General features: G+C 53.9%; 1 protein-coding gene across 2 annotated transcripts in view; it reads left to right on the top strand.

The window, feature by feature from the left end:
• The window catches only part of EPHA1 (EPH receptor A1), a 53,839-nt gene that overhangs the window by 21,086 nt on the left and 17,281 nt on the right, over window positions 1-15,472 (top strand). For both annotated transcript variants that reach the window (XM_075001801.1, XM_075001806.1), the window contains 2 exons: window positions 6,172-6,447; window positions 11,174-11,564. In XM_075001801.1, coding sequence (XP_074857902.1) covers window positions 6,172-6,447; window positions 11,174-11,564 — 667 coding nt within the window. The remainder of the gene's footprint in view (window positions 1-6,171; window positions 6,448-11,173; window positions 11,565-15,472) is intronic.

The following is a 15,472-nucleotide window of genomic DNA, read 5'->3' on the forward strand; positions in this document are numbered from 1 at the left end:
CGCAACGGTGTGGGGACTATGGGCTTGGCAGCTCAGAAGTGGGGGGCTCAGCAATCCCCAGCACAAATTAAGCACTACTCTTTCTAAGCCTGTTTATTTAGGTCTTTACCTGACCCTTGTCCTCAAGGATGCAATATAGATTTTCTGTGGGTATGGTCTTGCAAATTTTAAAAAATTGCAACATTTTTTCCAGTATCTGTTTTTCCATTTGAGTCTGTATGCTTTCAGAGGGCAACCCCTGTATGATTTTTCCATTTCACACACTCTGTTACTATTTGTGCCTATGTAGCTCCCATGCGGGTCCACCCTCCTCCCTCTCCCACCCAGCCTCTAGAGGTTGTGTTGTGGGCTCTTGGGAACATAGGGGACTGGAAGAAAGGAAACTGTCTAGCCTTTTTTAAAAATACTTTGGGCTGTAGAGCTTGAGGACAGTGCCCTAAATGCTCCTTAATGGCATCACACCACTCTGGCCTCATATCTCTGGGCCTTGACCTGCTAACTCCCATGTTGTGAAGGATGATCCTAATTTCACATTCTTTCTTGATCTGCCTCCATTGTGAACATCTTCAGTTGTGGAATGTCTTTAAACCAGGATGTGTCCAGTGGTTGCCTAGTCCTCAGTCAGGCTATGTTTGCACAACACCATAAGTACTAAATATGCTACACAGTTTGCGCTACGCAAATTGCGTAGCTTATTTCGAGTCGATTTCAAAATAGGCTATTTCAGCGTGTGGTGCTGTCTAAACGGTGCCATGTGATGAAATAAAGTGCTATTTCGAGGCATCCCTGTACCGCTCCTGTGATGAGGTATACAGGCGTGCCAGAACAGTGCGCCTGTTACCTCCAAAACCATTTCGAATCAACAGGCGTGTTGCTTAGACATGGGCAGCTATTTTGAGATACCTTCATATGCCGAAATAGCACCCGGCACGCAGACATAGCTTCACGAACAATCTCTTCGTAAGTCTTGCTTTCGAAGTCCATGTGGCGCTAATATAAACATTTTCAGCAGGCCTGTGTAGCAGTGTCTCCTGTAAGCGACGCACTTGTGCAGTCGCTCAGGAGAGATTCAGGTGCTGCCCAGCAGAGTTCTCATGGCTTGGTTTGTGTTTCTTCTGGTGGTGCAAATTCACATGTGCCTCAGTGCACAAAAAATTTTATTCTGTGGATGAATGAAAAACTCACACCTGGGTCAAAAGATTAGAGGGAACATTGCTGTGTAGAGCAGCATTATGCAGTTTGTAGATGCTAAGGCCGGAAGGGACCTCTGTCATCGTCTCATCAGAGCTCCTGCCCTCTCTGAACTAGGCCAGAGCCTTATTTTTAGAGACACTTCCAATCTCAATTCAGAAATTGCCGGTGGTCAGCGTGAAATCATCGAATGCTGTGTCTAGTGCTCTCCCAGCTGTTCTCTATGCTGCCTTTACTGCTCTGCTGTTCAATTCACTCCTAATAATCCCCTGAACAAGTTTACCCCTTAGCCATTCTCCTGGCATAGAGTCAGACTTGCCCAGGGAATCCCCAGCCTCTTGCCCTTTTTCTGCCTTGGACAGCTTTGCTGGCTATGGGCACAAATGGTACTTTTGCTAAGACAGCTATCTTGAGAGATTCAGTCCCTCAACTCCCTGATGGTGGTAATAACCCTGGTGTTAGCCCAGATTTGTCCATTAGCTGTCCAAACGTCTTTTGGGCACAGCATTAACAAGCACTTGACTCTCTTTCTGCGTTGTTCTGCTTATTTAGGCAAGACTAAATTAGGAGTCTAAAATTAGGTGCCAAAATTAGAGGCCTGATTTTTTGAAAATGTGAAGAACCCAATCACTTATTTTGGTCATGGATGGGGTGGCTGGATGCTTAGTCCTCTCTGGAAACCAAGCTACTAATGTCAGGGTCCTGTCTTGAAAATCTTGTCTCTGTTTCTAAAAACATTTACAGTAAACTTTCATATCCAGATGCCCTCAGACCAGGAGGTGGCTGCATGTTTAAATATGCGGGATAACAAAGTTCAGCACCTCCAACCCCCTGCCCTCCTCCCGTGCTGGCTCACGCTCAACCGCTGCCCTGTTACCTGGTTGGTGGGGATGGCAGGGAGCCGCTCGTGGGGCTTGGGCAAAGCTGTGTCACGCAGGGAGCTGCACTGGGCGGTGGGCACTGGGTGGGGAGCCGTTCTGGGTGATGCTGTTGCCAGTGGCAGGCACTAGAGGTGGGGAGCCACTCTGGGGGTGGTTGCCGTGTGGCTCTGGGGCAGCTGCTGGGGAGCTGCTGCTGGTGGTGGGCACTGGGTGGAAGAGTGGAGGAGTCACTGTCTGCACACACAGTCAGAGGCAGCCAGAAGAAGAAGGGGATGGCTGAGGCAGGACAGAATGCTGGTTAATTGAGAATTCCCATTGTTTGACTACCAGATAAAACAGAGTTTACTGTAGATGCTTCTGGTGAGCTCTGGAGCTCTCTGTGGGATCACAGACTCACAGCTAAAATGGGCCATTCTCTGTTTTGCCCTTTCTTCCTAAAGCAGCACCAGTTCCTTTCCTCATTGCCAAACTGTGGAGATAGGAGCAATGGGAAAGAACGTGGCGATGAAATGGAAAGACAACTATTAAAGGAGATTAATTCACTAACACCAGCAGGCAAGCTGGCAGGGCAGGTGGTTTAGCGTGGTTGAGCCAAATTTCACCCACACAACTCTGTAAGGACACTGATTTAATAAGCATTGCGTCAGAGGCATAAACTCTGATTGGATGTGGGTGTTCCAAGGACCTGCCGGTGCAGCCCAGCAACTGGTGAGCTAATTAACCCTTTTATCAATGTTGTATGCATCAGAGCTAGCTGAATTAATTTAAAAACTTAATTGATTAAAGGAAATATTGTGGGTGTTAATGGGTATAGGTGATGGTTTCATTCTGCTTTGCTTTATCCATCAGGTTTAACGTGTGTAAAGTCTGCTGCCAGTTTCATTGTTGTTTGTACCACCAGTGTGGCTGGGGCTGTGCAAAAGATAAAAATAAAGAAAATCCCTGCCTTGAAGAGCTTACAGTCTAAAGGACAAACACGCAGTCGGAATGCTTGGGGAAATGTGGACAGGAGGCCTGGATGGTTTTGCCCACAGGCACTTCAGCGCCTCATTATTATTCTTTGATCTAGCCATTAGCATTGCTATGTTGAAGTTTTTATTAACTGTAGACATGGCCTCAGTGAGATGGAGGTAAACTGAGTCATGGAGAAGTGAAGTGTTGTGCTTAGTATCAGACACTAAGCTAATAGCAGCCACAGAGCTGGGGGTAGAATTCAAGTGCTGACTCCCAGTCCCTTGCATTCTCCATTGCCTTTAAAGAGTCTTTTACGCAACATCAAACAAGCTCTTTTTGCCACTGGTCCTGAGTTAACCTGCACATATGTGGAGAAGTATGAACTCTTCTACCTTTCTGGGAAGGTTTTTATTTTTACCATTTCTACCACTAAGCGGTTCCCAAGCAGATGATGCTGGGGAAGCCAGCTCCTTTTAGTTTTGGAGGGCAGGGTGCAGAGAGAAAACTAGTCATCTGTAGAAGAGCAGAGACTTGGTTCGTGGAGGGCCAGGTGAGAGGAGGCAAAGGGCCTGGGGCAACCGGCAAATCAGGATGCAGAGGGTAAGGTTGAGAGCGGCTGGCCGTTTTCCTGGAGCTGGGCAGTGAAATGAGATGAGCAAAAACAGCAGTGGTTTTGTATTTGGGGGTTTGTTGTCTATAAAAATCTGATGACCGAGGCTTTGTCTAAATTGCAGCTGATTAATTTAATGTCAGATTTTAACCAGATGCAAGTCCCTGGGTGGAGGATTTTCTCTCAGTTTAGTTTAATTTGATTGAAAATAAGCTAAAGCACAAAAAGCAACTTTTCAGCTGAAATCAGGGTTTGGGTTTGTACCAATTTAACTACATTGGTGTCAGGTGCATTCTTACGTTAAAGTGGGGTAACTTGCCCATGTACACAGGTTTCCATTTTTCATGTGACTTACAGTGTGAAATGGATTCCCTGTTACACGATCGTTCCCCAGTTTCTGGGATTGCCAGGGAGTTAAAATTAAAAGCGGATAAAGCTCAGTAAAGAATGCACAAAACCTGCAGTGCTCATGTAGACAGCGCCTGCAAGAGCATCAGTATCTTTTTTGGTGTTATTTTTTTAAAAAAGGAAGGAAAAAAAGGGAGGGGGTGGAGCTGGTACGCAGCCAGCGCACTGCCCCCTCTTCTCCAAGGATTCCCGTGACTGGGGCTGCTAGCAGAGGTCCCCCCTCCAGCTGGCTCCCCGCTGCAGAGCTGCAGGGGATTCCTTCCTCCCAGCCAGGTCCCTGCAGCTGGAGTTCCACTTGCTGTCCAGCTCCCAGCCCCATGGCTGCCAGGGTTCCCCCAGCCCCACCTGAGTCCTGGGGCTGGAGCTTCCAGAGGGGCTCCCAGGCCTGGGGCTGCCAGTGTTCTCCCAGCTGGCTGGGTCCCCAGAACTGGAGCTGCCAGCAGGGCCCCATGCCCCAGGCAGTTCCCAGCAATGGGGCTGGCAGGGGTCCCTTCCCACTCAGGCTGGGGTGCAGGCTGGAGCTCTGAGGCGCCAGTACGGTGTGCCATGCCATCCCATCACAGAAAAAGCACTGCCTGCCACCAACTGCAAAAGTACATTCAGTACACTCCTTCCTTCCTCCTGGGGGCGGGAGCGATTGTCGAGATCAGGCTCAGATTTAGTAAAAATGTGATGCATACCCAAACCAACAGGGCTTCATATATCTCTGTCCCTCGCTGCATAATTCTCCTCACCCCTCCAGGCCCTGAGACTGGCCCTCCCAGAAGGAGATTCCACGACAGACCCATTTCCTCACCCTCTTCCCCCTCCAATCTGCTGTTGCCCTTGTAGAGAGGGCGCTGCCGGAGTGAGACACCCCTTCAGGAGACACAGTTTTCAGGGGCTGATGGAAGGCATTAGCCAGACTCACACGTATCCCTAGCATGCATTCGTGTTGGTACTTGGCACCGCTCAGCTATTACTGGTGCTGCCACGGCTACCCTGCTATTTATACTTGTGCTAACTTGATGAGAGGATGCAGATGGGCACAGGGGAATCACACCCTTAGCTTGTTGTGTAGACATAGCCTTGGAAAACACCAGTCCTGATTTGAAAGTGGCCAGTGACAGAGAATTCTCAGCTGTATGAAAATCATTCCAACAGGCATTAACCTCATTGCTACAATTTTGTATCTTGTTTCCTGTCTGAATTTGTCAAGCTTCACCTTCTAGCCGTTGGAGTCTGTTACACCTTTTTTGCACTTGGAGTGCAGGGCCCATTGGCCCCCGCCCCCGCGTGGGTATTTTCAGACCGTGGTCGTAACTCATTAACCTTCACTTTGTTTAGCTAAACAGACGCAAGGAGCTCGGTCCATCACTACACGGCATACTGGTTAATCTCATTCGTCATCCTCACAGCTCCTCTCCAAGCCCTCTCCAATTTACACTTGTAACTCTTGAGTTACAGATATCAGAACTGAATGTGGCGTTCCAGCCGGGCAGGGGCAACGCATGGGGGTACACAGGGGGTCACATGCATCCCCCCCAGTGCTCACTGCCACCTCCTGTGCTCTATGTCATGCTGCTCTTGGGCCCTGCTGCTCTGGGGGAGGGGTGGGACCACTCCTGCGCTCCCCGGCAGCCAGAGGAAGAGATGTGTGAGGGGAGACCAAAGGGGGAGGGGTGAGGATTGGGGTGTGTGTGTTCCAGCCCTTCCTCAAGCTGGGGGGGCATGTGGATGCTGTCTCCCCAGAGGCCCCCTCACCAGTTGCCTCTGCAGCAGTGGTTGCACTGGTGCCAAATAGGGAGGTACATCCAGGATTTACATTAGCCCTTGGCCTCAGCACTGCTCCAGCAATTCATGTCCAGGAGAGGTGGTGAGTCATTGTCAGATAGGCCTGAGTCAGTTCTGGATTGTAGACCACATTTATTGCTCTCTGCTCACAGGTTTAAGGCAGGTGCCACTCAGGGCTCTGAACCAGAGGCAGGTTTTGTTCAGCACTAAAAGGCCTTGAAGTCAGCCAGGTCTGAGTCTCAGGTTTTCAGGGTCTGAGATCTTGTGGGCTTGGTTTTATTGCCTGTTTCAGTGTTTTGTGTCTCTCCTGTCTCTGATGTGCGCGTGTTGTGTTTTCTTTTATCCCGGGAGCAGTGGAGTGAGATGCAGCAGATGATAAACAATACCCCCATCTATATGTACCAGGACTGCAGCGTGCTCTCCAAGGGTGACACTGACCACTGGCTCCGCACCAACTGGATCTACCGGGGTGACGCAGCCTCCCGCGTCTACGTGGAGCTAAAATTCACTGTGCGTGACTGTAAGAGCTTCAAGGGCGAGGCTGTGTCCTGCAAAGAGACCTTCAATCTCTACTACATGGAGTCAGAGCAGGATGTCGGCATCCAGTTCCGTCGCTCCCTGTTCACCAAGGTCAGCAGCAGCAGGGGCGGGAATCCCTTGGACCTCCCGTCCGACACAAGGCGGGGCTGGCCCGAGGGAAGCCCTCCGAGGCAAGCCGGGAGGGAGCAGAGCGGGTGATGCCAGGGGAAATACTCTCTTGCCAAAGCTCCAGGACAATGGTCAGAGCCTGTTTTGCTGCAGGAGGTACCAGTGAGTTGTAGAGGCCTGGGCACATTTCACGTAAACCCTTTGCACTGACCTACCCAAGGACCGTGAAGGAGTCTAACAAATACCACCACCACCAAAAATTACTCCCCTGGGCCTCTGAGGACAGGACAAGAAGCAATGGGCTTAAAGTGCAGCAAGGAGGGTGTAGGTTGGACATTAGGACAAGGTTCCCAGTGGTCACGGCGGTCACACAGTGGGGTGAATTGCCTGGGGAGGCTGTGGAGGCTCCATTGCTGGAGCTATTTAAGAGCAGGTTAGACAGACGTCTGTCGGGGATGGTTGAGATCAAGGGCGGCAGGATATGGCCCCCAGGCCAGGTCTAGCCTGCCAAGCCTTTTGATGCAGCCTGCTGCAGCCCCAGGCTGCTCAAAATGTCTGGTGGCTCCCTTGTGCGAGTGTGTGCGTGAGTCTGCGTTTGTGCATGCGGGGGGGGGTGTGCATCTCTTTGTGTGCTGCCCTCACCTCCACCCTAATCAGTGCAGCTCCGTGGGGGCTGTGGTGACTGGGCCGGGGCCGGGGGCTTCTTGTGAAGTCTCTCCTCCCCACCCTGGCACTCAGCGCCTAGAGGCACATGAGGGGAGCCACCGGCTATTTTGAGCAGCTTTGCGCTGCAGCAGGCGGGGATCCTGCCTCAGGGTCCTGCTGGGCTGGTGGCCAGAAGCCACCTAGGTAAGTTCCTCCTGGCCAGAGCCTGCCTCTGGCTCCTCAATCCCTCCTGCTCCCAACTCCCTGCCCCTGGTCACCACCTGAACCCTCTGCACCCCTCCTCCCCCAGGTCACAACTCCCTCCCCAACCCTGCACCCCTGGCTGCACCCCTGACCCAACCCTGCACCTGCCTGAATCCTCTCCTGTCTCCATTCTCCCTCCCCAACACTGCACCCTCTTCTGCACCCCAATCCCCTGCTCAGGTCACCACCTGCACCCTGGGCGCCCTTTCTGCCCCGGGTCACAACTGCCTCCCAGACCCTCAATTCCTTCTCCACTGCTCCTCCAGGCCCGAATCCTCTCCTGCACCCGTATCCCCTCCTGGGCCCTACACCCCCATCCCCTGCCCCAGTCACAACCCCTCCATCCACCCAAACTCCCCCTCAGACCCCACAACCTATCCTGCTCCCCAGTCCCCTGTCCTGAACCCCCTTCTGCATCCAAACTTCTTTCACAGGCCCTAGACCCCACCCCCTCTTCATAGAAGAGTGCAGCCGTTGCCACTTACCAAAATTTTGGAAGAGCCCCGCCATCAGTAACTATTGCCCACTCTGATCTAGATGGTGCATGGTTCTGCTGTGAGTGGAGGGGACTGGACTGGATTACCTCTCAAGGTTCCTTCCGGTTCTATCGCTCTGTGATCCCCCCATGTTACAAATAAGAAAACGGAGACCAACGGAGAACAAGTGATTTTCCCAAGGTCATAAAACAAGTCAGGACAGGTAAAGAAATAGGAGCTAGTTCTCCTGATGCCTAATCCCCTGCCACTGCTCAGAAACGCAGATATGGCATTTTCTTTCAATATTGTACCAAATGCCATATTTATGTCATTACACTGGGCCACCCTGTGCTTCTCCTTCAGTGTCTGTTGGATATGATACCTATTGTCCCCTCTGCCCCAGAAGCAGCTGAATTCCAGCAAAGAGAATCTCTGCTTTCCTGTGAACAGTGTCCCATCACCAGGGCCCAGTGCGCTTGGAGCAAAGCCCTGGACCCACGTTCTTTGGCGCGCCTCTCCCCTGCCTTTTCAGCAACACATTGTAACAAATGCTTGAATTTTCTGCAGCAGCTTCTAGAGTGTCCCACAGAACTTAATAGGAAAAGGAAAGATACCAATACCTCAGAAATTAATGTGGCCTATTTATTTTGATATTAAATTTTATTTTTTTCCATTCATTGCTGCTAGTTCCTCTCCCTTGGCTCCCCCACTTCCCTCCCTCTGCCCCCAGGACTACTGTGTTCTAGTGAAATTCTGGAGGTTTAGCCCGGGGTAGGGGACAGCTGGGGGTTCTAGGGCCGAAGAGCAGGTAGCCTTCATCACCCAGCTCTTGTTCATAGATTCCAAGGCCAGCAGGGACCATTGTGACCTCCTGTGTAAGACGGGCCTTAGAACTTCCCCAGCATAATTCACAGAGCGGATCTTTTACAAAAACTCATCTCATCTTGATTTAAAAATGGGGAGTGATTGACCAAGACCACTGGGTAAATTATTCCAAATAGTGAACTACCCTCGGCGTATCTACAACATCTGAATTTGTCAAGTTTCAGCTCCCAGTCTTCGGATCATTTTATCCCTTTCTCTGGTAGATTGAAAGACCCATTATACAATATTTGTTCCCCCTGCAGATACTGATAGACTGTCATCAAGTGACCCCCTTAACTCTTCGTTACCTAGAGTCAATGAGTTCAGCCACTTTAAAGCAAGGTTGCTGACTCTTTGATCTTTCCGGTGGCGCTGCTTTGGACCTTCTCCAACTAACCAACAACTTTCGTGAATTGTGATTACCAAACTGTACAGACCATTCCAGCAATGGTTCCCCCCCAGTGTCCAATACAGAGGTAACATAACCTCTGTGTGCCTGTTCAACATTTCCCGGTCTCTGCATCCCAGGATCACCTTAGCTCTTTTAACTGCAGCATCGCAAGGAGAGCTTATGTTCAACTTACTATCCACTACGGTCCCCACATCTTTTTCCAAGACACTGTTTCTCAGGGCTGTGCCTCACGTCCTGTAGGTATGGCCGGTGTTCTTCAGTATCTAATTACATTTCATCACTAGGTCTTAAAGTGCTTGAAAAAGGCGGAGAGTGTCGCACTCCCCCACCCCCCTTTTAGAGATGGGGAAACTGAGGCATGGAGCAATGAAGAGGAACTCCTGCACCTCCTCTTTTCCCTCCCTTGGGGCAGAAGTTTGACTTGAAATTTTGTGTGCATGTAATTTTAACACCTACTTCTTTGCAACCAGTTTTACAGCAAGAGCTTCCCCAGGTCCCCACCCCTCCCATCTGCTGCTTCATCCAGAAAGGGCAGTTGAGTCCACTGGTGGTTTCTGGTGAGCTGGTTACCAGCTGGCTGCAGAGACTTTCCAGGCTGGCGTTTTCAAAGGGGACAAAGAGAATTAGGTGCCCAACTGCCACAGACTTCAGATTTGACTGCTAAGTACAGGAGCAATGGCCAGTTAGCCAGGGACTGGAAACATACCCACTGTCCCCTCTCTGGATCATACCAACAGGAGGGAGATAACAAAGGCACTCCTTGAACTGCTTACAAGCACCCGACCCCAGAGAATTGTCAGTGCAGTTTAGTCAGCGACTAATTTCAAACGAACAGGTCCAAAGACTGTCACTGTGTATTGGTAGAGAGGTCACAGTCAGAAACAGGAACAACTCACCTCAGGATAATGACTTGTTGCTGCAGTTTGTCAGTGCCCAGTAGCAGGGCCTAAAGGCCCTCCAGAGATCAGGGCCTCGTTGTGCCAGATGTGGTACAAACACAATGAACCCATCACTCAGCTCTTGAAGAGAAGCTTAAGGGAGGAGCTAGTGGGAAAGAACAGACACCAGAGTTGTGAGGCAGCTGGGGGTCAGCCATAGGAGTTATACAAAATGAGGGGAGCAATGGGTGCGCTGGTTGGATGTGGTCATGCTTAGTCCTCCACAGGCAAAGATGGGCAGACCCTGGACTCCAGGGCACCACAGCTAGAGAGACACCCTAGCGAAAGGAGTTGCAATGGAGGCTGTTTGGGGCCGTAATGGGACACAGGTTTTCTTCCCCCTCACTGCAAAAACCCTTCAGGCTCTCTTCTTTTAGTGGCCACTCCATCACGTTTATTCAAGTTGCCCCCACCAGCACCTGTGCAGTGCAATGGCAACGGTTCCGATGCCTATGACCCTAGTACCTACATAAGAATGGCCATACTGGGTCAGACCAAAGGTCCGTCCAGCCCAGTAGCCTGTCTGCCGACAGTGGCCAGTGCCAGCTGTCCCAGAGGGGGCGGACCGAAGACAATGATCAAGCAATTTGTCTCCTGCCATCCATCTCCAGCCTCTGACAAACAGAGGCCAGGGACACCATTCCTGCCCCCGACTAATAGCCTTTTATGGACCTATCTCCATGAATTTATCCAGCTTTTTCTTAAATTCTGTTGCAGTCCTAGCCTCACTCCCCACAAGGAAAGAGATCTCTTTTTCTTGGGTTCAGCTTCAGTCTGGGCACAGCCAGCCCTGTCTGCCCCCCGCCAGCGCTTCCTTCCTGCCTCTTATCGGTGGAAGTTCTGACCCTTCCCCCTCATGCACCCAAGTTCCTGGCCACGACAGTCCATCAGTGGGCCAGTTAGTGCCATCACTCCTCCAGCTTCCCAGTTGGACGAGCTAATTCCTCAACTTTTCCTCAGTCAGCTGTGGCTCCCTGGGGAAGCTAATTGAGGCTAGGGGGTGAGAGCGCTGGCCCATCCGCGCTCCTGTGACAGAAGCTTTGGAGTGCAAGATGTAATCCCAGAGGATGGTCTGGGCCATGGGGCTTGACTCTTCCTCTCCTATTCAGATCAACACAGTGGCAGCAGATCGGAGTTTCACAAGCCGAGACATTGCGTCGGGCGTCATGCAGCTCAACATGGAAGTCTGCCCCATATGGAGGATGTCTCAGCGCGGATTCTATCTGGCCTTCCAGAACTCTGGGGCCTGTGTGGCGCTGGTGTCTGTCCGGGTGTATTACAAGACCTGCCCGGAAACAGTGCAGGGCCTGGCTCACTTCCCAGAGACACTGGCAGGCTCGGAGGGACTGACAGAGGTGCTAGGCATGTGTGTAGAGAATGCCACCGAAGAAGCGGGCTTCTCACCCAGGATGCACTGCAGCGCGGACGGGGAGTGGCTGGTGCCAATGGGCCGGTGCCTGTGTGCTATTGGGTCTGAGGAGGCTGACAGAAGCTGCATAGGTAGGTGCACAGAGGCGGGAACAGGGCAGTTGGGTGTAAGGGAGGTGGTGGGGAGCTGGAGAGCTGGGCAGGGCAGTGATACAATCCAGCCGTGTGTACAAGGGGTGACCAAGAGCTGCTCCAAGTGCATCTGAATTTGCTCCTGCTTTGTTCTCTGTGCCCCTATCGCTCCCCCTCACAGTCTGTGCCTGGCCTGTCTTTCAATGAGTCTCTATTTCTCTCACTCTTTCTTTCCTGGTCCCCCCCCAGCCGCACCCCAGTCAGGTTGAACAGTTGCACGCACTCCACCACTCCCTCTGGTCTCCTTCCATCAGCCCTGCAGGCCTGGAGCCGGTTTCTGGGAACTATAAAGATAGGGTGGACACTGACTCGCTCAGCAACCGGCTCCCAGCTCTGACGTAGCAGCCTTGCTCTCTGACGCGCAGTTCCCGTGCCAGGGCAGAAGAGATGCCCGGCTCGGCGCCGTGGTCCCATGGCCAGGAACTTGGGTGCACAGGTGGCAGGGTCCGAGCTGTGCTCGGTGTTGTGCATGTGCATTCCCTGGCTGGGAGAGAACTCTGCTGTGTGGGGGAAGGAGCCCAGCCCAGCCCAGCCCAGCCGTCAGGCAGTGGGAAGGCACAAGAAAGCAGGGGTGCACCTGCTGTATTGGCAGGGACGCTTGGCAATCTGAATCGGGCCCATTATGGGAGCAGATCACGTCTCCCCTGGGCAGCGAGAGGCGAGGAGAGAAGGTGCCGGTGGGCCATCTCCCAGCCTGCAGCAGCCCTGAGGGATGTGATGAGGGTATGTGAGCGGCACAGTGCGGATCCTCTATCGCTGCTGGGCCTGGGCCCATGCAGTTACCGGGCCCACGAGTGATGCAGCCCTGCTCATGTACTGCACAGCTGCAGCGGTAGGAATGAAGAGGAAAGGGAATTGGTAGGCGCCTAAGTGCCCAGAGTGTCAGGCTGTCCACACTGGATCCTTAGGGTCTGTAGGGGCCTTGAACGATTCCCTATCTCCCGGCCTTGCCCTCCCTCCCTTTGCTCCGCGCGGGAACTTGAGCGCGGCTTGGATTCCCTCTGCCTCCCTGCTGCAGCCCTGCTCTGGGGTCTGATGAAAGGTTATGCCGGGCTTCCAGCATGGGATCCCTGCCCCTCCCTTCTGCTCTCCCTCAGCAGCCCAGCCAGTTTTTCCACTGAGCTGCTGAACTCTCCCCACCCTCCTGGGAGCTGAGCGTGCTCTCTCTGGAAGGGACAGGGAAACCATCATGCCTGGGTTGGTCCTCACCCACTCTCATGGGGTGGGGCAGCCCACCCAGCCCCAGTGCAGCTGAGTCCTGGGACGATGGGAGCGGGGTGAGGTGGGGCAGGGGCGGGGGGCAGGGGTGGAGGTGGGGAGGTGTCCCAGCGGGGAGTCGGTGGGATGTGAAATGGCAAAGCCGGACTTGGCGTCTTGGTGGTTGTGCGGAAGGAAGGATAGGTCTGCAGTGACTGCCTGCCTGCTTGCATCTCCGTGCCAGGTGCTTGCCCCTGGCAAGGGGCTCAGTGCTCTGCAAAGATGAGAACCGATCGAGCTCTCTCACTGAATGCAGCAGTGGGAGAGGGTTGGGGATCATGGCTCTGAGCTTTGCCCTAGGGAGAGGGAGGGGCCTCGTGGAGCTCTGTTCTGGCACCAGGCTGAGGAGTATTCAGCTCCAGCCGTTGCTCTCTGAGGGAAAGACAGGTGAAACGCAGGGAGAGCTTCACTAGGGTGGGACAGGAGATCCAGCTGTGCCCTGTGTCCTGTGATGGGAGGGAGGGAGACCTCTCTGACCTCTGCCTCGGAAAAGGCAGGCAAGAAGGGATCCCAGCTGCGCACTAGTTCAGACAACTGCTGCGTGACCTTCCGGGTACTGAAACTGGAGCATAAACCGGTACGAGGACAAAGCCCAGACACCGTACCCGTTTCTGCCCACCGCAGAGCTGCGCTCGTCTAGAAAGCGACCGCTCTGCATCTCAAGAGTGCTGCTTGTGGGCGCTGCGGGCATAGCTTTGCCAGAGGCCAAATGGCACCTCTGGTATTAGCTCCCTGCGGTAATACAATTAATTATGCAGATGCAGGGTGCCTCTTTTTGCCTGAGCCTTCCAAGCTGACTGGGCCCTCGTTTTCTCGCTGGCTGGCAAAGCAGCAGGAAGCATGTGGTTTGGTTGTTGATTACTGAGCCCGAGTGCCTCAGCTAACCCTTCGTAATGCGCCCAGTCACCCGAGTGACAGTTGGCAAATAAATATTTGTCATAACGATGAATGAAGGGCAGGGCAGCTGCCTCTCATCTTTGCCCTCAGGAGAGCGGTCCGGGTCCTCTGCTTTCCCAGAGCTGTTTTCTCATCTGGTTCCGAAGGGAAAGGATATGCTGAGGGGTGCGCTGGGTACGGCAGGGCGAGCAGGCAGCTGGGGCTGTGGAGGAGAGGCCGGGTGCAGAAAATCTGGGAGAGGCTGAGCTGAAATCTCCGAGGGTGGGGAGTCTCCTCCCATTCTGGGAGCAGCGAGGGCAGAGCCTCTCTGTTCCTCTTCCTGTTTGCTGAGCCCACGCAGGCCTTGTTAAAGATAATTGCTGGGTGGCGGCAGTGCGCTGGGCCAGTCCCAGGCTCTGTGCTGCCTCCACACCGGAGGGGTGCCTCATACGTGCCAATATGGTGGGGTCACCCCAGTTTGCATCGGATTTGTTTGCAACTTGCTCCTTTCCCACCAGGCTCCTGCCCCCGGTGAATCAGAATTCTCGGCAGCTCCGGGACGGGGAGCAGCGCAGGTGCCCCCAGGCAGAGGTGGCGGGACTTTGCTTTGAGGGAGGGGGCTGAGGGCAGGGGCTGGGCCCTGTGTGTCCCAGGGATCTGGGGGGTCTGCTGGCAAGGAGGGTGGGAGTGCAGTGGGGCAGGCACTTGCATTGGCCTGGGAGGCAAATGGCCGGCCGAGGATGTGGCACACGTAGGGCAGCTGCAGCAGGCTGGTATCCCTTCCCCCAGCCATGTCTCTGGAGCAGCCCCCACTAAGTCGTGCGCCCCCTCCCCCTGCCCCCTTTTGATTTTAGGCTGAGGGCAGAAGTTCCTGTCCTGGAGGAGAACGTCTCCTCCCCCACATGCCTGACATGGCACAGCTCTGCCCGGCCGCCCCTTCCAAGCCAGCCTGGCTGCAGCTCCTGTCTCCAGGTCCTTCTCTCCCTGGCGCACAGTGCCTCCTCCCCAGGGACAGGAGCTATTGCAGGGACCCAGCCCTAGATCAGTTCTCAGGAGCTGGGGGGCTCATGTCACAGTCCCCGCCCACCCCATCCTCCAGGGCAGCAAGCGCAGGCGGGTCCCGGAGGACCCGGTAACGCCAACGAGCTGCCCCCCGCTGGGCTGCAGCTCTGCCCGTGGTGATGCTCCCCGCTGACATTGCACCTTCCCTCACAGCCGCTTTCGTTCCGTGCTCTCGCGCTGACTCCGCGTGCTGCTCTGCCCCCCTCTGCCTGGCATGGCCCCTCCCCGTTCGATCCCGGCCGCGGCCGCCCCTGCGCTCCAGCACGCCCTCCGCAGGCCCACGCTAACACCGCTCACCTTCTCCTCTTACCTTCAGAAGCAGCAGCCCCCCTCTGCCCCGCCCCAGCCTGTCACCCAGGGGCATCCGCCCAGTGGGGAGGGATAGCTCGGTGGTCCGAGCCTTGTAAGCCCAGAGTTGCGAGTTCAATCCTGGAGGGGGCCTTTGAAGGGCCGGGGGCGGGTCAGAGTTAAAAGAAATCTGTCAGGGATGGTGATAGGTCCTGCTGCCAGGGCAGGGGACTGGACTCGTGGGGTCCCGCCCAGCTCTGTGAGATTGGTGTATCTCCATGTTGCAAGAATAAAGGGGGAAGTAATGGCTGGCTTTCTGCTTCTGCCTGCCCACAGAAGCTAGGCCTTGCTGTGTGTGTGGGAGT

This window comes from Carettochelys insculpta, chromosome 1 (genome assembly GCF_033958435.1).
Source record: "Carettochelys insculpta isolate YL-2023 chromosome 1, ASM3395843v1, whole genome shotgun sequence".
NCBI classification, from domain to species: domain Eukaryota; kingdom Metazoa; phylum Chordata; order Testudines; family Carettochelyidae; genus Carettochelys; species Carettochelys insculpta.